At 41.8% G+C, this 23,676-nt stretch overlaps 1 protein-coding gene and 1 long non-coding RNA gene across 8 annotated transcripts in view; one reads left to right on the top strand and one right to left on the bottom strand.

The window, feature by feature from the left end:
* LOC106510173 overlaps positions 1-23,676 on the top strand; it is a 37,619-nt gene that overhangs the window by 2,406 nt on the left and 11,537 nt on the right. The gene's annotated exons all lie outside the window — the stretch shown is intronic.
* HFE2 (hemochromatosis type 2 (juvenile)) lies at positions 13,305-17,963 on the bottom strand. 7 transcript variants are annotated; one of them, XM_005663519.3, is made up of 4 exons: positions 17,739-17,963; positions 16,279-16,465; positions 15,306-15,883; positions 13,305-14,809 (listed from the first exon to the last, which is right to left on the bottom strand). In XM_005663519.3, exons 2-4 carry the CDS (start codon positions 16,373-16,375, stop codon positions 14,186-14,188), a joined length of 1,299 nt encoding a protein of 432 aa, XP_005663576.2. In that variant the 5' UTR covers positions 16,376-16,465; positions 17,739-17,963; the 3' UTR covers positions 13,305-14,185. The 7 variants fall into 7 exon arrangements, with proteins under 7 accessions (XP_005663576.2, XP_020945590.1, XP_013852662.2 ...); XM_021089931.1 differs by having other exon boundaries at positions 16,279-16,965; positions 17,739-17,919; XM_013997208.2 differs by having other exon boundaries at positions 16,279-16,483; positions 17,739-17,919.

Here is a 23,676-nt window from a genome sequence, read left to right as displayed (position 1 = left end):
CCTCCTGGACAGACTTGTTTATAACCTTTCACCTAATATTTTCATAAAACGTGCCTTCTGATTCTTCTTTCTCAGTTCCTTCGTCAAAGGAAGAAATCTATCTTGTAAACTACTGTCCTGAAAACAGGGTACAAACACTTGTGTGGTTCAAGGAAGAAAAAGGGCAAGTCCAGTAAGGAAAAGCAAAGGACTAAGTCCAGTTTTTCAAATTAGATCATCTCTACCTGCTCCTTCCCCACCCTCACCAATCCCAACGCCAATCAGAAACCAAGTGGTGGTGTTTGCTTTCAGGGAGGCAAGCGCCCACAGCAATTAGTTGCGGGGGGAGGGGGGGCCGGCGCTGGCTGCATTTCCCTTTTCTTTAACCTCTGGTCTGATAAACATTTAGGACGCTAAAAGACTCAAATTTCCTAATAACCTCTTTCTTTGTCCTTTTAATCACTACCATCATCTCCATTCTGTAAACTTCCCTTTTACTCTTATTGTTCACCTGTTCCCTTAGGGGATTTTTGTTTGTTTGTTTGCTTTTTTCCTGCTTTTTCAGGGCCCTACCCACAGCATATGGAAGTTCCCAGACTAGGGGTTGCAGCTGCTGGCCCATGCTGTAGCAAGGCCGGATCCGAGCTTCGTCTTCGACCCACACCACAGCTCACGACAATACTGGATCCTTAACCCACTGATTGAGGCCAGGGATTGAACTCAAATCTTAATGGGTGCTAGTTGGGTTCCTTACCACTCAGCCATGACAGGAACTCTGGAAATGTTATTTCTGGGGCAAATAAAGGTTTGAAAAGGAGTGTGGAATTTGAGACCAATTTTATGTATGCCTACAAGTTGTAGGTAAATAAGAGCTTAGAATTCAAAATGACTTTTTTGTTATTTATTGAACACCTGTAATGGACTAGGTCCTTTACATAGTTATCTCAGTAATATCTTATTTATAGGTTTCTTCTGTCACCTTGTTCCAAAAAGGATTTAAGCTTAAGTTATTTCATTCAATTCTCATAATAACTCTGTGACTCAGGGAGGATTAAGTCAGGCTCAGAGGGTTAAGTAATTTGCCTGCAGTCATAGATTTTGTAAATAGAGCCAGGTCTTATCCCCAGATTTGTCTGATCTAAAGTATGTTCTCGGGAGTTCCTCAGTGGCTCAGTGGGTTAAGGATCTGGGAGTTGTCATTGCTGTGGTGTGGGTTCGATTCCTAGCCTGAAAACTTCCACATTCGGCAAGAAAAATAAAGTATGTACTCTTTCTTATGTGTTGTCCTGCTTCTCTTAACACATGGTATCTTGTCTGATCGTCACTGCAAAGGGTCTAGAACAGGACTCATAAAATTTTAAAGTAAAAGGGAACTCTAGCAGTCTTTTTAAAAGAAAATATATTCCCTTATTTTAATTAAGTAACTTGTCTTCAGACGTACAGCTACTAGATGGTGGAGCCAAACTCAGGATTCTTAATACTTAATCTAGAGTCTTATCTCTAGTTTGCTTAGCAAGGGTTCTTGTTTTTTTGTTTGTTTGTTTTATTTTGTTTTGTTTTTGTCTTTTTGCTATTTCTTGGGCTGCTCCCGCGGCATATGGAGGTTCCCAGGCTAGGGGTCCAATCGGAGCTGTAGCCGCCGGCCTACGCCAGAGCCACAGCAACGCTGGATCCGAGCTGCATCTGCGACCTACACCACAGTTCACGGCAACCCCGGATCGTTAACCCACTGAGCAAGGCCAGGGATCGAACCTGCAACCTCATGGTTCCTAGTCGGATTCGTTAACCACTGCGCCACGATGGGAACTCCGGGTTCTTGTTTTTCAGTTTAGCTATAATTATTAAATACTTCATCCAAGCAGATTGGTGGTTTCCAGGGGTGGGAGATGGGTAAAAGGGGTGAAGGGAGTCAAAAGGTATAAACTTCCAATAGTAAAATAAATAAGTCATGGGGGTGTAATGCACAGCATGGCAGCTGCAGTTAATAATACTGTATTGCAAGAGTTCCTATCGTGGCTCAGTGGTTAATGAGCCCAACTAGTATCCATGAGGATGCAGGTTCGATCACTGGCCTCGCTCGGTGGGTTAAGGATCTGGCACTGCCATGAACTGTGATGTATACTGCAGACACAGCTCAGATCCGGCATAGGTGTGGCTATGGCGTAGGCCTGTGTCTTCAGCTCCGATTCGACCCCTAGCCTGGGAACATCCATATGCATGGGTGCAGACCTAAAAAGACAAAAAAATAAAATAATATTGTATTGTAGACTTGTGGTTGCTGGTGGTGGGGGAGTGGGTTGGACTGAGAGATTGGAGTTAGTAGATACAAATTATTACATTTAGAATGGATTAGCAATGAGATCCTATTTGTATAGCACAGGGAACTATATCCAGTCTCTTGGGATAGAACATGATGGAAGATAATATGAGAAAAATAATGTGTGTATATATATATATATGACTGGGTCAGTTTGCTGTATGGCAGAAATTGGCACAACATTGTAAATCAACTAATTTAAAAGAAGAAACAAAAATTAATAATACTGTTTTGTATATATGAAAGTTGCTGAGTGGATCTTAAAAGCTCTCATCACAAGAAAAAAATTCTGTGCCTATATACATATTATGATGGATGTTACTAGGTTTATTGTGGTGATCATTTTGCAGTATATTCAAATATCCAATCATTATGTTGACACTTGAAACTAATACAGTGTTGTATGTCAATTACATCTCAATAAACAACCCTCACCTGGAAGCCCACGTTTCATGTTTATTGGGGTCTGTCTTTCTACTATGCTGAGTAAGGAATAGAGATCTAGGAGTTGTACAACTTCAGGGAAAAATGGGGAGAGGAGGTGAAATAATTTGTTCAGAACTATTGCATACTTCTTTAAGATTTTTTTTTTTTTTTTTTTTTTGTCTTTTTGCCTTTTCTTGGGCCGCTCCCTCGGCATATGGAGGTTCCCAGGCTAGGGGTCTAATCAGAGCTTGTAGCCGCTGGCCTACGCCAGAGCCGCAGCAACGCTGGATCCGAGCCGAGTCTGCAACCTACACCACAGCTCACAGCAACGCCGGATCGTTAACCCACTGAGCAAGGGCAGGGATCGAACCTGCAACCTCATGGTTCCTAGTCGGATTCGTTAACCACTGCGCCACAACAGGAACTCCTAAGATATTTTTAAGTTGCCTTATTATATAAACATTTTTTATTTCCCTTCTCATGCTATCACCCCACATGTTTCTTTCCTTTACTATCAAATTTCTTAAGAGAGTAACTAACACCAGCTTTCTCTGTTAATTAAACCTGTCCCCTTTGCAGTCTGCCTTCAGCTATCACTGAAATGATGGTTTTCTTAAAGATTTCCAGAGGAAACCAAGTGATTTTTTTAGGCCTTTTAAACTCCTGTATAATTTGAAAACTGCCATCCTTAAAAAAATGTAAATATTTTCATCTTGACTTTTGGACCTTATCCTTTTCTCCCGTGCTAGCAATTGCTTTTTTCTCTGCCCCCCAAAAGCTTTTCTCAAGGACTTGTCCTTGTCCCTCTCCTTTTCTTTTTTAAGCTTTGTGTTCGTTTGCCCATCTGTACACCACTTGTGGAAACCTCTAGCCTGTCTTCAGAGCTCCAGTTGGCATCTCATATTCAGCCTGTCCAGTATGAAGTTCATAATATTCCCCCTGTGCTCAAACTCAGTTCTTACTCTTGTTTCTTTTAATGGTACCATTATGTATTCCCCTGGTTATCAAGGCATAAAATCCTAGAATTGCCTTTGATTCCTTCCTCTGGCATTCCCCACATTCAATTAACTGCCAAATTCTGAAAAGACCATCTTTCCAGTGTTTCTAGAATCTTGTATTTCTTACTTCACTGCCACCACTCTGGTTCATGTCCTTGTTACTTTTGTCTAGATTATTTTAATAGCTTTTAACTGATATTTTTGCTATAGTCTATAGACCACAACTAGACGAACACAGTTGAGTTCCTGTCTGTTCCTATGATGCTTCAAAACCCATTGCTTGGAGTTCCCATTGTGGTGCAGTGGAAATGAATCCAACTAATATCCGTGAGGATGCACTGGGTCAGGGATCCAGTGTTGCCGTGAACTTTGTGTGGGTTGCAGACGCAGCTCATGATGTAGGCTGGCAGCTGTGTGGCCCTGATTCGACTCCTAGCCTGGGAACTTCCATATGCTGCAGGTTCTGCCCTAAAAAGCAAAAGCAAAAAAAAAAAAAAAAAAAAAAAAAAAAGTCGTTTACTGAATAAAATTCAAATGCTTCAATCTGGCATTTAAACCCTTCACAAATTGGCCTCAGTCAAACTTTCCAGTCTCATTTCCCACTACTTCCTCATAAATAAATGTATCCTACACCTCAGCCAAACCCGAGTACTCAGTGTTCCCCTAATATATCCTTCTCTGCCTTTGCTTATGCTTTTCTCTCTGCCTGGAATGCCTGACTTTCCTCCCGATCTCTGCTTTTTGAAATCCTACTCACTCTTTAATAGACAGTCAAATGACTCTTCTTCTGTAAAACCTTTCTCGATTCCCAGTCCCTTCATATCTCACCTTATATCCAAATAGGATTTTATTCTCTTGGAATATTCCATTGCACATTGTTAATATTTCTCATTTGGAAGTTACATGTGTATTTCCTGTTCTCTCCTAGGTAATGAATTCCTAGAGAGCAAGAACTATGTCTTTTTTTATTTTTGTATTCTTCATAGCATCTAGCAGAGTACATCGCACAGAGAAAGTATATTATTAAATATAAATTGAATTGGGATATATTTCTGGAATAGAATATGTTACTAATTCAGAACCGAGTATTATTTCTTATCAGCAATAAGAAACCTCAATCTCAGAGTTCCCGTTGTGGCTCAGTGGAAACAAATCTGACTAGTATTCATGAGGACATAGGTTCAATCCATGGTCTTAGTGGGTTAAGGATCTGGCATTGTTGTGAGCTGTGGTGTTGGATCTGTGTGGCTGTGGCTGTGGTGTAGGCTGGCAGCGACAGCTCGGATTCGACCCCTAGCCTGGGAACCTCCACATGCCAAGGTTGCAGCCCTAAAAATGACCAAAAAAAAGGAAAAAGAAACCTCAATCTCAGTTACTTCTGCTGTACTTTAACATAATCAATCCCTTCTCAAAGCCTGTGGCCCAATTATTTATCAGAACAAGGGTGGTGGAGCGGTGAGAGGTAATGGTTTGTTTTTCTATGAGGAAAATTTGGACTGTGTTGATGTTTATAAGCATGTGAGAGATGGGACATTTTGTGCTTAACCCAACTTCCCCTCTTCTAAGAAATTCTTACACAATTCAGTATTCCAGTTGGCTCAGCCCTGCCACCCAGTGGGTAAATTAAAATAACTGTGGAGATCATTAGTCCAAGAATCCTCTCAACCAGAAGTTTTCTTGAGACCTGAAACTTCATCCAGCCCACTCCCCTGAGTGACAAAGATGATTCTTTGATCATGAGAAGAAGGAGCAGAGGAAAGAATATGTTGTTCATGATTGAGAGGAAGAAATTACGTATTAAACAGTTTTCTGTTTTTTATCTAGACTGACATTTAACAATACTTCCTTTGTTAACAGCATTTTATAAGTGTACACAGAGCTAACCATACATGTGAATTACAAAACAATTGCACAGGAGTTCCCGTCGTGGCGCAGTGTTGACGAATCCGACTAGGAACCATGAGGTTGCGGGTTCGGTCCCTGGCCTTGCTCAGTGGGTTAATGATCCGGCGTTGCCGTGAACTGTGGTGTAGGTTGCAGATGCAGCTCGGATCCCGCGTTGCTGTGGCTGCGGCGTAGGCCCCAGGCTACAGCTCCAATAGACCCCTAGCCTGGGAACCTCCATATGCCGCGGGAGCGGCCCAAAAAGAAATAGCAAAAAAGACCAAAAAAAAAAAAAAAGCAATTGCACATTTTATTCTCACTAGGTAGGCAGACAGATATTGTATATAAAGGAACATTATGGTATATGGAGTTTCCACTGTGGTGCAACGAGATGGGCAGTGTCTATACAGTTTTGAGACACAGGTTCGATCCCCAGCTGGCATAGTGACTTGGTGTTGCCACAGCTGCAGCCTAGGTCTCAATTGCAGCTTGGATCTGATCCCTGGCCTGGGAATTCTATATGCCATGGGGTAGCCAAAAAAGAAAAAAAAAAGGAATATTACAGTAAGAAAACTCAAGTAACTTGCCTAAGTTCACAAAACCAGGACAAAATTCATCTGATTTATGGTTCAAAGATCTTTCTACTAGAGCATCTCTGATCCTCTGGGGGGAAAAAGTCATCTCCTTATGAAGATTTCTCTGATTTCTACAAGCAGATTTAACTGTCATTTTCTTTGTGTACCTAGCAGCATATTGGATAAATTTCTGTATTTTATGAATATTGAGCATTTATCTATTTTTCTGTCTGTTCCTTCCCACTAAACTGAGTTCCCCAAATGTAGAAATCATGTTGTCTTATGGCCTGGTGTAGTTTAAGTACGTCAAAAATTCTGAAGAAGGGTCAGGTCAATTCATAGGATTGTTTTAGCCTGAGCAGCATGTTTAGCCCATCTCATTGCTGGAGGTTTTGGTTTCTCCTCCAGCACTAATGTATTCTCTTCAGGGTGTAGTCTTGGTCATGGTCGATGCAGGGCGGTGACCTCCACAAAGAGAAAATTAAATCATGGCAGAACACTCTCTGTTTCGGAGGCTACAGTTTCAGTAAAGGACCTTTCAATTCTTTGTTTGGGTGTGGTGGGATGGGAGGGCAGGATGAGGAGACTGATCAGTTTTTTAAAAATCCAACTTAACTAGTTCATCAGAGGTAGAAGTAGAAGAAAGGTGCCTATCAAAGACCAACCGTATCAAAGACCAATTACACAGAATTCTTTTTTTTTTTTTTTTTAAGGGCCGCACCTGCGGCATATGGAAGTTCCTAGGCTAAAGGTCGAATGCCAGCTACAACTGCCCGCCTACGCCGCAGTCATAGCAACGTGGGATGGGGCCAGATCTGCAACCTGCACCGCAGGTCACAGGGATGCCTGATCTCTACCCACTGAGCAGGGCCAGGGATCAAACTTGTATCCTTATGGATAATAGGTTTGTTACTGCTGAGCCACGACAGGAACTCCAATTACACAGAACTCTTGATATTAAAAATTTTGGTTCTTTGAACCAATAGCAAAAAATGATTCCAAAATATCCCTGCAGTGGAGGCAAAATTCAGTTATCCTTCCTGATTTCTCTTTCACTTTCTCAAAGCCTACCCTTCATTCATGCACAAGTTTTATCTCAGGAAACATATGTAACTTATTTCTTCCTATTAATTGTTAGGAGGATGATGAAAATTATAGTTTGGGAGTAGGCAGAAAAATTGAGGAAGGCCTTTTATTTTCTAATGTTCTGCCTTCTTTGCTTTCCTTAGTGCTGGTGCCATTTCTTGGCACTGATTTTGAGAACTGTAATTACTAGACCAAGGAAATTATGTTTCCTTGAGAAGAAATGTGGGAAGGAACTTGTCATGACACATAGAAGGTGGGGTGAAGCAGTTAGGGAGGGGTTGGGTGCAGTTGAAAAATGGTTGAGGTGGCCACAAGAATAAGAAGTTAAGGGGAAATGCTTAGGACTGGCCAAGGTGAAACTGCCCTCTTTTAAAAATAAAAATAATGTCAGAATGCCCCAGTGGCTTAGTGGGTTAAAGATCTGGTGGTGTCACTGCTGTGACCCCAGTCACTGCTATGGTGTGGGTTTGATCCCTGGCCTGGGAACTTATGCAAAAAAAATTTAAAAATAAATAAAAATAAGGTAACATAATGTAGCTTAAAAACGTATAATATTTAACGCTTACACAAAAAGCCAGCAGTCCTCAATTCCCTCTACTGAGGTAGTCTCTTCCAATTACTCCAGCTTTTTCATCTGATATTTACTTCCTATTTCTTTCTCTTTTCCTTTTAGGGCCGCCCCTATGACATATGGAAGTTTCCAGACTATAGGGGTTGAATCCAAGCTGTACTGCTGGCCTATGCCACAGCCACAGCAACGCTGAGTCCTTAATCCACTGAGTGGGGCCAGGGATGGAACCCTCATCCTCATAGCTAGGAGTTGGGTTTATTACCACTGAGCCACAATGGGAACTCCCTTGTTAAATTATGTTTCTTAATTTACAAATATTAGACATATCTACTTTTTTTGTTGTAATAATTGAAATTTTAAGCATCTTGCCTTGCATTATATTCCTACCTTCCCTTTCCTCCTTTCCTCATCCTCATGATGGAGGTATATCACAATTTTAGCCAAATTAGTAGTTAGTGTTTACATTATTATTACTGTATAAATAATATCAATTGTGCAGCCAAATAGTGTATTTTGATTGTTTCATGTCTTAGATCTAACACTTTTTTATTGTGAAGTTGTAATTATTTAAGCAATTTATTTAATTATGTGCCTATCTTTAATTTATTCCTGAAATGCCAATTCTGTCAAATACTTATTATTTTCTCTCAAATGGTTAACTTATCAGATAATCTTAGGAAATTAATTGTTTCCTAGAGATGTGCTGCAGCCTCACCGAGCAATTCTTTTTAGTCACCAGCGCCACCTGCTGACTGTTGGTGGTGTGGAAGACAAAACCATGAGGCACAGAGTTAATGTTTTTAAACTTGAAAATGTCCTTTCTATGGTCTCTAACCTTGAGAATGACAATCTGGAGGAAGGAATATGGTCCTTGTGATAGGAGTAGAAGAGAGTGTAGAAAATAGTTAAATGTTCTCTTCCCTTTCCCTGTCATCCTCTTCTTGTCTCTGTTTTCCTAGAAGGAAAGTTTGTTCTAATTGTCCTTGTTATACTGTGGTCATTCTAAGCCTCTTCTGATTCACCAAAGGAAGAGGGAAAGGTGGGCTACCCGTTTGTTTTTTAAATTACATACTTAGCAGGTATACTATATGATTAATAAACTACATGTATTTGAAGTGAAAAATTTCACGCTTTTAACATATGTATTCCCGAGAAATCATTGACGCAATAAAGATAATGAACATATTACACCCAAAAGCTTCCTCATGCCTCTTTGTAAACCATCCCTCCCTTCCCAAGCAACTACTGATCATTTTTTGTCACAATATATTAGTTTGCACTTTCTATAATTTTATATCAATGGAAACAAACTTCCAAAAAAGGATTCCCAAAATGTTACAAATTTATATTGTACAATTGCACAATTTAAACAGAAATAATAAATGTTTAAATAAGTTAGAAGTGTAAGCAACCAATACAGACATTAGAGTTTTAGGATAATATATATGTCTTGGGGTGTTCCTCCTTGAGTTTATTTTATATGGTACTCGTTGTGCTTCCTGGATTTGAGTGGGTGGTTCCTTCCCCATGTTAGGGAAGTTTTCAGCTATTATCTCTTGGAATATTTTTTCTGTCCTCTTCCCTCTCTCTTCTCCTTCTGGCACCCCTAAAATACGCATGTTGGTACGTTTGACATAGTCCCAGAGTTCTCTGAGACTCTCTTCATTTGTTTTCAGTCTTTTTTCTCTTTTCTGTTCTGCATCCGTAATTTCCACTAATCTGTCCTCCACCTCACTTATTTGTTCTTCTGCCTCCTGTATTCTGCTGTTAGCTGCTTCTAGTGAATTTTTTATTTCAGTTATTGTATTTTGCATCTCTTCTGGCTTAAGTTTTATATCTTGTATCTCTTTGGTCAGTGTTTCCTGTAAGTTATCCATCTTTGCCTCCAGACATTTATTTCCAATGTCTTGCATCATCAGCATCAACAGTCTAAAGTCTTGGAGTTCCTGTGATGGCTCAGTGGTTAACGAATCTGACTAGGAACCATGAGGTTGCGGGTTCAGTCCCTGGCCTAGCTCAGTGGGTTAGGGATCCGGCGTTGCCATGAGCTGTGGTGTAGGTTGCAGACGTGGCTTGGATCTGGCATTGCTGTGGCTGTGGCGTAGGCCAGCAGCCACAGCTCCAATTCAACCCCTAGCCTGGGAACCTCTATATGCTGCAGGATTGGCCCTAGAAAAGGCAAAAGGACAAAAAAGAAAAAAAAAAGGTCTTTTTCCTGGAGGCTGAGAATCTCCTCATGGCTTAGCTGATTTTCTGGGTTTTTTTCTTTCTCCCTCATCTGAGTTATAGTTCTCTGTCTTTTCATTTTTATAGGTTTTTGGTGTGGTGACCTTTTTACAGATAATAGAGTTGTGGCCTCTCTTACTTCTGGTGTCTGCCCCCCTTGTGGCTGAAGTTGGTAAGGGGGCTTGCTGTAGGCTTCCTGATGGGAGGGATTGATGCCTGCCCACTGGTAGGTGGAGCTGATTCCTATCCCTCTGGTGGGTGGGGCTTAGTCTCTGGATGGGATTAGAGGCATTTGTGTGCCTGGAGAGTCTTTAGGCAGCCATTTACTGAGGGGAGGGGCTGTGATCCCACCTGGGTTGTTGTTTGCCCTGGGGTTTCTCAGCGCTGATGGGTGGGGACAGATTTTCCCAAAATGGCCACCTCCAGAGAAAGGCATGCTGCTGAATATTCCCGAGAGCTTTGCTTCCAATGTCCTTCCCCCACAACAAGCCACATTCACCCCTGTTTTCCCAGGAGGTCCTCTAAGAACTGCAGTCAGATTTGACCCAGATTCCTATGGAGATCTTGCTTTGCCCTGGGACCCAGTGCACACAAAAGTCTGTGCGCACCTTTTAAGAACGGGTCTCTGTTTCCCCCAGTCCCATGGAGCTCCTGCACACAAGCCCCACTGGCCTTCAATGCCAGATGCTCCGGGGGTTCTTTCTCCCAGTGCCAGATCCCCACACGTGGGAGTTCGATGTGGGGCTCAGAACTCTCACTCCTGTAGGTGAGTCTCTGTGAACCAGTTAGTTTCCAGTCTGTGGGGCTTCCCACCCAGGAGGTATGAGGTTGCGTATATTAGTCGCCCCTCCTACCTCTTGATGTGTCTTCTGGAGTAGGATATCTTTTTGAAGGTTTCTGGTCCATCTGGTTGAAGATTGCTCAGCATTTAGTTGTAAATTTTGTTATTTTTAGGAGAGAAGTTGAGCTGCAGTCCTTCTATTCCGCTATCTTAATCCCCAAGGTTTAGGAAAATATAAAAACATTTCAGCAAAAGAAAATTTTTTTCATACGACAAAGTCAGTGAAAATAAAAAAGAATCTTTACCTATTTTGATTATGAAATAAAAACTGGAATTGGTTCAAAAAAACAATGTACTCTTTGTTATTTGGTTTCTTTCACTTGTATTCTTATTCTGAGATTAATCATTGTTGTGTGTATCACTAGTTTATTTCATTTTGCTGAGTGGTATTCTATTGTATGGATTTGCCACAATTGGTGTCCATTCACCAGGTGATGGACATTTAGATTGTCCCCAGTTTCCAATTTTTGTTGTTACCAACAAAACTGTTATGAACATTTGCATGAAAATGCAAGTCTGTGCAGACACGAATTATCATTTCTCTTGGATCAATACTTAGCCTATGTTTAGATTGTATGGTAAGTGAATGCTTAACTTTTAAAGAAACTGCCAAACCATTTTACAAAGTGGTTGTAGTATTTTGTATTGCCACCAGTAGCATGTGAGAGCTTCACAATTTGTCGAACTTGATATGATCAAGTCTTTTTAATTTCAGCCATTCTGGTGGGTGTAGAGTCTTTTCTCAATGTGGTTTTAATTTGATTTGCATTTCCATAATGAATAATGATGTTGAACATCTTTTCACGTGCTTATTTTGAGCTACCCACCTAAAAATACTCCATTGGTAATAGGGTTAACTTTAAGTTTGTGCAAAAGAAGCAGTGTTACATGGCAGGCGTCCTAAAAGAACCTCACTCACCAAATGGCTATGAAATTCTTCTTAACTTACTTGAAATTCCCACATCTGAGAGATAAAGCTACATACCTTTTTGAGTTAAGAGAACCAAGATGAGGAGCAGTTTCAAAAAAAGATGTTTTGAGTTAAAATGCCTAAATTATCTATAAGTGAGAACAGAAATGGATATATTTTCTCCCATTTTCTTCCATCAAAATAGATTGTTTTCTAGATTAACTATAGGTCATTTAAAAAAGTATAGAGATGTGCTTTGAGGGGATGGCAGAGTAGCTGTGGTCCTTAGAGAAGGTGGAAAGGAGGAAATAGAGGATGAAGAATTGCAAAAGCAATGTGAAATGGCAGACCAGAGAGGACATCCTGTCTGATGGGCTGTGTATGTGTCCTAGGGGAGTATGGTTGGGGGGTGAGACTGAGAGTGAATTATGCAGATTATGTCGGGGAGGGCAAACCCCAAATAATGGAATGCCTGAAGGGGAGACTGAGACCAGAAATGGGAACAACACTGAATGTTAATGTTACTTCCTTCATAGCTCCGTTCAGAATAGCACTGTTACTTTAGAACAGCCTCTATTTTCAGTTTTCTCTTCCACAAATTAGATTCCTTCCATTTTGGGTCTCCCCCGACCCCAGCTCTCCCTTATAGGTTTCATGTGACAGAAGTAAGTAGTTTTTGCAGGGGACAGCCACTGCTTGCAGCTCCCCTTCCCTGCCCAGTTCCACAAGCAAAATCTTTAATGGCTGTTTCCTTGACAGTATAGTGTAGTGGTTAAAAGTTAAGTCTCTGAGGACAACTGCCTGAGTTCAGTTTTTGGCTCTAATATTTATTAGCTGTGTGACTGTGGTCAAATTCCTTAATCTTCCTGTATCTCAGTTTCCTTATATAAAAATAGAGATAAGAATATTACCTTCCTCAAAGAGTTGTGAGGATTAAATGAATTAATACTTTAAAAGTGTTTAGAATATCGCCTGGCAGGTTTTAAGCTCTCAATGAATGTTACCTATTAACTGAATTTAAATTCCTTGGCCCAACTTTCAAGGCACCTCTTAATCTGACCTCTGCCCATCTACCTTTCTATCAAATTACTTCTTGTCTATTTCATTTGAGTTTTGCCGGTTTCCTCACTGAATCGTGAATCTATGCATAGATGGTTTCCATTGCCTGGAAGGTCCTTAATTCAAATCCCACCCAATCTTCAAAGATCACTTCAAATCCCATCTCCTCTATTACTTCTTCTCACTTACTATGTCTTGAGTTCTCATCAACCATCTTCCCACTTGAATTCATAGTCCCATAGAATTTAGTGAATAATTACACACTCCTCACTCTTTCCTGTGAATCAGTTTTGTCTCCCTAATAGCCTATAAACTTCCTGAGGGCAGAAACAATATCTGATACTTCTGAGCCCTGTTTCAGTGGAGTTGGAGTGAACACATTTCCTTTACACCATTTCAAGCATCTGTAGAGATTCAACATAGGCAACAATATGAAGAATTCATAGCTTTAATAACAGGTTAGGAGTGGGGCTGATAGTTTCCTTCCTGTCTGTGCTGTTCACCAAAGATCCAGACAACACCCACTTCATTTCTGAACCAAGAAAGCAGAACACATTTTACCCACATATATTTATTAAATAGACTCTTTTCCCTACTATTTCTTCCTCTTTCCATCTTTCAGGAGAAAATACTGTTCGATTTTGACTTTCTTTTTTTTTTTTTTTTGGTCTTTTTGTCTTTTCTAGGGCCACTTCCACAGCATATGGAGGTTCCCAGGCTAGGGGTCTAATTGGAGCTGTAGTCACCGGCCTACGCCAGAGCCACAGCAACTCAGGATCTGAGCCACATCTGCGACCTACACCACAGCTCACGGCAACGCCAGATCCCTAACCCACTGAGCTGGGCCAGGAATTGAACCCGAAACCTCATGGTTCTTAGATTCGTTAACCACTGAGCCACGACGAGAACTCCCGATTTTGACTTTCTGATGGGCAATGATTATGTCTTCCTCTTTCAGTTCTTCCCTATTAAAAATCTCAGCCCTTAAGTGTTCTACTGATCATCAAGACCCCACAACCGATAAGATTATAGGGCTGATCTCAAGAGTAGATGGACTGGAGCAATTTGCTTGCTATAAACGAGACTGTGAACATTGATGAGGAGCCCCTGCAGACATCCAGAATGCAGAAACCTTGCCTTGAACCCTTATTCTGTGATCATTTCAACCTCAGACTGTAACCTTATTTCACTCTGGATAAATGTGAGTGTTTCATGTGTCTCTTAGTCTCTCCACTGTTTTCTTCAGTAATTCTTTCTGTTCTTCCTTGCCAATCTCTCTTCCCCAAATCATTTCTAAACCAGTCATGGCCTAGTTATTGACTGCAAAGCCACAGAACAAAGAGCCCAGAAAGGAGTGGGGCTGGGAGGGATGCTGAGGAAAGAGGAACCCCGGCATCCGAGGGGAAGAGATGAAGTTTTTCCAAGTCTGGCAGGAAGGCTCGTGCATCCTCCAGAGCTGCCTGAGCTGCCACAGTAAAGTTGGGGTCACCAGAGGTGAAAACATCAAAGACACAGGAATGGAAGTACACGTCTTCAACTGGCAGCCCTTCCTTGCACAGCCGTCTGGCAGTATCAATGGTTATAGCTCCTCGACGACTGCGCTCTGAGCGAGAGAGTCGCTGACTTGGAGGGCATCCCCCAACACAGAGCTGCAGGTCCTGCTCGGCTGAGAAGGCCCTGGCCACATCCTCTGCTACTTTGATGGAGAAAGAGAGCTGCCTAGCTGTCTGCCGAATGATTATAGTTGTGCCAATATAGGCAGCTTGGATCTCCACATGGCTCCCAGGGTTAGCTGTTCGAATGGACAAACTCGAGCCCCCAGGTCGGTCACCTCCATTGATAGAGCCATCTTCAAAGGCTGCAGGAAGATTGTCCACCTCAGCCCGGTAGACCTTCTGATCGATGCATTCCTGCATGTTCTTAAATATAATGGTGAGCTATGAGGGCAAGAGGGAAACAGTTTATTTTAGGCTCAGCACATCCTACCCCCTTCCCCCAATCAGGCCTTACTACATAGTCAAGGATTCCGTCCCAGCAGAGATGCAAGGCTCATCCTGGTCCTCACTCCTGATCCCTTATTTATGTTCCAATATTGCCTCATCCCTGCTCAACCCCTCTCTCTCTCCTTTTTGGTCTCAATCTCAGAAACTCCCACAGGAGAAGGAAAACTTTCCTTTCTGTAACTCCTCAACTCAGGGAGTTACTTTCCTCTCAGCAATATTCTCTTTAGGATTTTCTGCATTAAAGTGAAATTTTGACCAAGGGAATGTGATTTACAGCAGCAAGTGTTTGGTAGGAAGGAGTGAATCAAAATGTGGGAGTAGTTGAGGATGAGAAGGAATAGGGAGCATTGCTGAGAAATAAAGAGATTGGCTTGGGAGAGGTACCCTGGGGTGACCATGGAGGATCTGAAGAAGCAGTTGAGTCCCTGACCTTCTGAGTGGTGGTGGCGTTGGCCCCCAATGCCACGGGGAAGCTGGTGGCCTGGACAAAAAGGAAGTCATTATCCAGCAAAGGCCAAGCTCCTTGGACACGGCAAGTGTGAAAGTGGTGGTGGAAGCTGCGCACGTGAGGGTCCCCAAAGGAGGCGCAATGCAAGAAGCCTGGAGGCTGACCGTGCAGCTGGGAAAACCGGCCTTCATAGTCACAGGGGTCTGGGGCTGGGGCGCCGGAGGAGCGGGCGGGGCCTGCTCCAGGAAGAGCGGGGCCGCGGGGAGGGGGAGGGGCCGTGGGGCCTTGGCGGGAGCAGTTGTGCTGAATCATCAGGTCTTCGATGCCGTGCACAGCAGAATGGAAGGCCAGGTCCCCGCGGCAGGTGCGGGCAGTGCGCCGAGTGCAGAGAGCATAAGAGCGGAGGGCTCTGCAGAGGCCACTGGAGCCCAACCCTCCACCACGGCCTCCTCCTCCACTTCCTCCTCCTCGCAGGGCTCCTGGTGAACCCCCACTTCTAAGGCTCAGGGTGGAAGATACATACTCAGCATTGCAGCGGAGGATCTTGCATTGAGAATGAGCTGAGGACAGAAGGGAGAGAGGATTTTAAGGTGGCCCCCAGATCCTGGCTATACCATAACACTCCCAAATCTCATCAAGGGATTCCAGCGTATCCAAAAACCCAACAGAGAGCCTTACCCACTCCCCAGCCCCCAGGCCCCAGGTTCCTAGTCTTGTTCTCATTCGGATTTGCTAAAAACGTGTAAGCCCTGCTAGATCTCTTCTCCCTCCGGATCAAAAGCTTTCCCAGTGCCCTTTCCCAAGTTGAGTAGAGAATAATACATACCTATCTGAGAGTGGGGCGAGTGACTGGGACTCCTCAGCCCCCATCTCTTCTCACACATGCGCACATGCCCACCCCTACATAGCAGCCTACCCTCTAGATTCCCCAAACCCTTACCTAACCCTTCCTTACCATGTCCACAGAGGAGCAGCAGGAGAGTGAGAATGCTTAGAGTTGGGGGACTGCCATGGGGGGACCAGGGACTAGGGAACTGGCCTGGATCCCCCATACCTATCCAGCCAGGTCCCCCCAGGCTCCGGTTCTTTCCAGTTGATGACCCTCCTACCTAGTGAATTTTGACCAGACGTCCTGTAAGGGGCTGAAAAAAGAAATTTGGCTGTGCAGGGGGAAAGAGAAGAGTTGAAGATTGTTCAGAATGGTGTGAAGAGAATCTGCGGAGATCAAGAAAAGTTTGAGCAGACTGGAGTTTGGGGAGAATGGGGGTCCCTGAACTAAAAATGTGGCTGTTAAGCCTCTGTGACCTGCTTTTGTGGCTACTTTCAGGTCCCTTATGCAATACTCCTAGGTGGGGGTGGAAGAAAGGTTGAATTGACTGGGGGGGGGGGGGCAGAGTCCACTGTATTGCCCCATTCTGAGCTACCAATCAGCAGAAATGTCAAAAAAAAAAAAAAAAAGAGGAATCATGTGGATAGTGGGTTCCCCAATAGAATTAGGATCTGAAAAGTACTTCAGAAACATACCTCTTACTTGCCCTTCCCCATCAGGATGGGATACTCTCCAGGGGTCATTCATTTCTTTTTCTCCTTTGTGTCAGAATTCTCAGCAAGAAGTTGTAAAGGTGGTATACACATCCCCTCTCTAGAATACCAGTATTCAAATGAAAAGGGAACCCATCTCTTTCATATACTCTAGAGAGCTAAAATTATATCTCTCTCTCATGGAATAATGGGATGTACACCAAGCATGCAAATCAATGTTTGTTGTGGGTCAACAGTTCTTGTATTTTTCCAAACCTTACTGAAGAATCATTCATTCCATTAATCTTTCCTTTGCAAGTTTAGAAGTTCTCAGTCTTTTGATGTGGATGGGGCTTGAGGAGGGACTAACTCTCTCTTGCCAAACTACCCTCTCCAAGGGTAAGGATATGACTGAGGGAGAGTCATGTAGGAGGGAGAGTAGGATGACTGAGACTAGAGTCATGGGGAGAAATCATTTACAACAAGGAGTAGCCCTACCCTTAGAAGCCCAACGTGAAGGGCACTACTAAGTAGGAGCAGGGTAGAAGGGTAGCAGTGACTAATCATCTGAGGTTAAATTTGGCCTTGGTGAGAAAACCACAGAATAGGAGATATGGGAACCTCCTACTAAAGAAAGAGACTTCACTAGTAGTCTTGAGGCAACCAGATGAGGAGAGAGCCAAGACTCCCAAAGGAGAGACAGAAATTTAAACTTCTAATGGCCAGAGAACAGAAAGAAATAAGACAGAAGGAGAAATGGACACTGGGGCACCTCAGTATGGAAGAGATCCTAGCTTTCAGACCAGAGACATCCAAGAAGGTGTCTTAATTTTATGAAAGTCTAACTTCACTCCAAAAGCTTATTAAAGGAATTGCAATTTCATTTTGACTTACTGTTTCCAGACGTCAAATATTAGTCTGATATCCAGTTCTCCAGCCATGACTGTCTACTGTGTCAGTCAGCTCCAGCCAGGGGATCCCCCGTCTCTTTCTCCATGTCTTCCCCAGGTCCCCAGACCGGTGGCAATCTCACTGAGGTCAGGGAACCAGAGAAGGTCTGATGTGGGGGGAAGGGAGAGTATATGGCTGGCCAGAGTACTGGACAGCTGAGCGGGGGAGGGAGGTGGCTACTGAGTTGACTGTTTTAAAAATAGCTAAGTCCAAAATTCCAGGAACATTGGTGGGGGTAGGGTGTTGGAGTTGGGGGAGTGGGGAGGGTAGGAGGATTGGAAAGAATATGGAGTATAGGGTGCCAAGTGCGGAAGGGGGGCAGAAATATGACAATCAAGTCAGATGTCCAATTTGAGCTTATATAATTCTAGTTAGTGCCTACTTCAGGCAGCCCTGAAGTATTGTTAAAAATGAGCTCTTGACCTTTAAAAATTAGAATGGACAATTGTATACATTTTGTTCATCACCTTCAAGCCTGCTATGTTAAATATGGCATTTAGTTTCTACAGAACACATCTAGGAGGTAGCTGACTTTAAATAAGGTCCATAACAGAGATAGTTCACAGCACCCCCACCCCCCATCTTTGCAGAGTAAATCAGATGGACTAAAACAGCCAGCTGTCTAGAGAAGAAATCTGAGCTCTGAGTTGTTTAGGATGAGGGTTTGTTTCAGTCTACTAGCTCAGATCCTTGCAGCTGTCTACCCTACATCCTCCATTTTCATTCCCTTATTTATACAGCAATTCCTCTTCCCCAAAATACACACAAAAATATAAGCTCCTGAGTTGCTGGGGGGAGAAGGCTAGGAAGGGCAAGAAGAAGGAATGGGGATAGAAAATTTGAAGGTTATTAATCCACAGAGGAGAGGACCTTGGAGAGATAAACTGAGAGAAAAAGAGATTCAGAAAGATATTTTTGTGGAGTAAGATAATCTGGTGACCTCTTATAAGATGTTGCAGTCAAGGAATTTAGCCATGTCATATTTTAGCAGCCATAGGCATCATCACCTCTTAGTATTTGCCAAGTGAAATTAACACAAGGGCCGACCTCAAATAGTGTCACTAATGCATCTGCATTAATTTGCTCTATACTTAATTCAGAATCTAGAGGCCCACGGAACACTCTTCTCTTTATTTTACATGTGTATCTGAAAATTTTAGTTTTTCTCTTGATGCCATGAAGCCATATCACAAGGGTTGTTTTTGGGTTTTGTTTTGGCCGTACCCATGGCATGCAGAAGTTCCCAGGCCAGGCCAGGGATCAAACCCTCACCACAGTGGTGACCTGAGCCACAGCAGTGACAACACTGGATCCTTAACCTACTGAGCCACCAGGGAACTCCACAAGGGTTTATATTACAAAAGTGTAAAATGACTCCAACCAAACTATCCAAGTGACTTTAAAACACAATAATTTGGGAGTTTCCTGGTGGCCTAGTGGTTAAGGATTCAGCATTGTCACTGTAGTCAAATAAATAAATAAATACAATAAGTTGACTATGAAATCCCAAGTGAGATTACTCTAAGGACAAAAAGAAGTGCAAAATATTTTAAAGCAGTCATGTTGGTGGTAGTGTTGGTATTGCTATTCTGAAAGCTTTGTGGGTATATCGTGGGATAAAACAAATGAGTAATTACATTCTTGTGAACCAGGATTTTAGAGGTAGCATAAAGAGGTACAGATTTATGATTGAAGTAAAAACGCTACAATTCTGAATTTAAATTGGAAGTATAACTCATAGCTATACTTTTATGTACAGTATATCCTCACAGTTTTACAGAGTACACAGGCTATATTTTATCCTCAAACATTTCCTAACTTTATCTTGAAAAGGCCTAGAAGCAATAACCCAGTAGCAATGAACACCACTAGTGTCCAAACTGAGCTATCTCAATACTATTTCAAAGACTGTTAGATTTCTATCAAAGAACTCAGAAGAAACTAGAAGAGTTCCCTCTGATCAAAGATGGGACAATTTGAGTGTGAAAAAGGATACCACCTGCAATGGATCTAAACATGTCAGATATATTTAAATGAGTTCACAATGATACTTAAACATCCAAACTCATTTGTTATTGCTGGAGAATGCTAGGGGAACAACTCATTATTTTGAAACTGGAAAGAATCAAGTATTTATCCTAGTTTTTTCTATGGGAACTCAAGACGGGAAATTTTCTCTTTATAGAAGTTTTCTAATGAGTGAATGAAGAAGGAATGGCATGATTACAATATCAACATTTTGGAACTCCTAATGAATTACTGTATGTAGGCAATGATCAACAGCTGTTATCCATCACAAAAGGAGAGACAAACTTATCTTCCTGATCACAGGTGACTCCATGATACAATTCAATCTATGAAGTAGTCTCTCCCCCCCAAAAAAAAACCTACAAAAAATAAACAAACCTACAAAAACAAATACACACGCACAGACAAAACCAAAACAAACAAACAAACAAAAAAACCCTTCAATCTGAATCTGATCAACTGCTGGTCTAGAGCTACTACTTATTTGCAAGGAATGTGACAGACATCAAATGATACCTCAGAGGTACAAATCCAGACTGTGGGGATAGTCTTCAGAACAAGGTTGAGAATCACTAATCTAAAGCAATGGAGAAGAAAAAGAACGTGCAGGCAGACAAGAAATAGTGCAGATGAGAGGAAGAGTTGAGATTGATGTTATCTGGCATTAATTATATGGGAAAATCTGATGTCATAAAGGAATTGGGGACCCATATGGATCTTAAAGCTCCAAGTAAAAGAGAATCCTAAATAATTTGGAGAGGAGATATCATCAGTTCTAATGCTGGCTTTGCTGCTGGTGTGCGGCAGTCATTTCTAAAATTTCTTCCTGGAGTTCCCGTCGTGGCTCAGTGGTTAACGAATCAGACTAGGAACCATGAGGTTGCGGGTTTCTAGCTCAGTGGGTTAAGGATCCAGCTTCGCAGTGAGCTGTGGTGTAGGTTGCCGACGCTGCTCGGATCCCAAGTTGTTGTGGCTGTGGTATAGGCTGGCGGCTACAGTTCCAATTCAACCCCTAGCCTGAGAACCTCCATGTGCTGTGGGTGCGGCCCTAAAAATAAAAATTAAAAAAAAAAAAAGTGAATTGTGGTAAAATACACATAACATAAAGTTTTCTATATTAACCACTTCTTTATATTATTGAAGTATGATTCATTTACAATGTATTAATTTCAGGTGTACAGCAAAGTGGTTCAGTTATGCATACGCATATATCTATTTTTTCAGATTCTTTTCCTTTATAGGTTATTACAAAATACTGAGTATGGTTCCCTGTGCTATACAGTAGGTCCTTTTTGTTATTTATTTTATATACAGCAGTGTTATATATTAATCCCAAACTCCTAATTTATCCCTCTCACCTCTTTTTCTCCTTTGGTTACCATAAGTTTGCAGTCTATGTATGTGTATCTTAACCATTTTTAAGGGTATAGTTCGGTAGTATTAAGCACATTCACACTTTTGTGCAACCAATCTCCAGAACTCTTTTCATCTTGCAAAACTGAGCCTCTATACACATAAATGTAAACTAGACCTTTTGAGATAACTATAGCTTTACATATAGTTGCAAGAAATAATACAACCCAGATACCTATGGTCAATTAATCTTCAACAAAGGAGGCAAGAACATAAAATGAGAAAAAGACATTCTCTCTTCAGCAGGTGGTGCTGGGGCAACTGGACAGCTGCTTGTAAATCAATGAAACTAGAACATACTCTCACACCATGCACAAAAATAAACTCAAAATGGCTTAAAGTTTTAAACATAAGACATGACACCATAAAACTCCTAGAAGAGAACGTAGGCAAAACATTCTCTAACATAAACTGTACCAATGTTTTCTTAGACCAGTGTCTCAAGGCAATAGAATAAAAACAAAAATAAACCAATGGGACCTAATCAAACTTTGCACAGCAAAGGAAACCATAAAAGAGTGAAAAGACAACCTAAGAGATGGGAGAAAATAGTTGCAAAGGATGTAACCAACAAGTGCTAAATCTCCAAATATACAAACAGCTCATACTTCTCAACAACGAAAAGATAAACAACCAATCAAAAAATGAGCAGAAGACCTGAAGAGACATTTCTCCAAATAAGACATACGGATGGCCAGTAGGCACATGAAAAAATGCTCAACATCATTAATTATTAGAGAAATAAAAATCAAAACTACAATGAGGTACCACCTCCCATGGTCAGAACGGCCATCATTAATAAGTCTACAAATCAAAAATGCTGGAGAGGGTGTGGAGAAAGAGGTAACCCTCCTACAATGTTGGTGAGAATGTAAATTGGTACAACCACTACAGAAAACAGCATGGAGGTGACTCAGAAAACTAAATATAAAACTACCATATGGAGTTTCTCTTGGGGCTAAGCAGAAATGAATCCAACTAGGAACCATGACGTTGTGGGTTCTATCCCTAGCCTCGCTCAGTGGGTTAAGGATCTGGTGTTGCTGTGAGCTGTGGTGTAGGTTGCAGATGCAACTCAGATCCTGTGTTGCTGTGGCTATGGTGCAGGCCAGCAGCTGTAGCTTTAATTGGACCCCTAGCCCGGGAACCTCCATATGCCAAGGGTGCAGCCCTAACTCCTCCCCACAAAAAAAACACAAAAAAAAACAAAAAAACCCTATCATATGATCCAGCAATCCCACTCCTGGACTCCTGGACATACTTGGACAAAACTACAATTCAAAAAGATACATGCACCCCCTATGTCCATAGCAACACATATTCACATAGCCAAGACATGGAAACAACCTGAGTGTCCATTGACAGATGAATGGATTAAGAGGATGTGGTGCATATATACAATGGAATACTACTCAGCCATTAAAAGGAACAAAATAATGCCATTTGCAGCCACATGGATGCAACTAGAGATTCTCATTACTAAGTGAAATAAGTCAGAAAGAGAAAGGTAAATGTCATATAATATCACTTATTTGTGGAATCTAAACTATAGCACAAATAAAACTATCTATAAAAGAGAAGCAGACTCATAGACATACAGAAGAGACTTGTGGTTGCCAAGGAGGAGGAGGGAGGGAGTGGGGTTATCTGGGAGTCTGGGGTTAATAGATGTAAACTATTACATTTAGAATGGATAAGCAATGAGATCATACTATATAGCACAGGGAACTATATCCAGAACTATATTAGAACATGATAGAAGATAATATGAGAAAAGATAATACATGTATATAACTGGGTCACTTTGCTGTATGGCAGAAATTGGTACAACATTGTAAATCAACTATACTTTAACAAAATTTTTTTAAAATTAAAAAAATAAGAAGTTCCCATTGTGGCTCAGTGGTTAACAAATCCAACAAGGAACCATGAGGTTGCAGGTTCAATCCCTGGCCTTGCTCAGTGCGTTAAGGATCCAGTGTTGCCATGAGCTGTGGTGTAGGTCGCAGAGGCGGCTCAGATCCCAAGTTGCTGTGGCTGTGGTGTAGGCTGGCAGCTGTAGCTCCGATTAGACCCCTAGTCTGGGAACCTCCATATGCTGCAGGTATGGCTCTAGAAAAAGGCAAAAAGACAATAAATAAATAAATAAATAAATAAAATAAAATAAATAAACACAGACAGACCCTGAGTAGCATTTATCCACATTCCTCCAAAGGTAATACCTTGAGAAATTAATACAGTATTACAACAAATATGTTGACATTGATATGGTCAAGATACAGGATGTTTCTGACACAAGGATCCCTCATGCAGCCATACTCACTTCCTTCCCATCTCCATCTCCACTTTAACAACTGGCAACAACTAACCCATTTTTCTTTTCTACAGTTTTGATAAGAATGTTATATAAACAGACTAGAGTATGTAACCTTTGACGATT

Source organism: Sus scrofa, chromosome 4 (genome assembly GCF_000003025.6).
Source record: "Sus scrofa isolate TJ Tabasco breed Duroc chromosome 4, Sscrofa11.1, whole genome shotgun sequence".
Classification (NCBI taxonomy): domain Eukaryota; kingdom Metazoa; phylum Chordata; class Mammalia; order Artiodactyla; family Suidae; genus Sus; species Sus scrofa.
The sequence above is the reverse complement of the archived record's forward strand: the minus strand, read 5'-3'. Positions and strand labels throughout refer to the sequence as shown.

Excerpts from the sequence above, each read along its gene's own strand:
- HFE2 (XM_005663519.3), bottom strand. The coding sequence starts at position 16,375 with ATGGGGGATCCAGGCCAGTTCCCTAGTCCCTGGTCCCCCCATGGCAGT. Across the intron at positions 15,884-16,278 it reads GCTGCTCCTCTGTGGACATG|CTCATTCTCAATGCAAGATC; the intron begins GTAAGGAAGGGT and ends TTCTGTCCTCAG. Across the intron at positions 14,810-15,305 it reads ACGCCACCACCACTCAGAAG|CTCACCATTATATTTAAGAA; the intron begins GTCAGGGACTCA and ends TTGCCCTCATAG.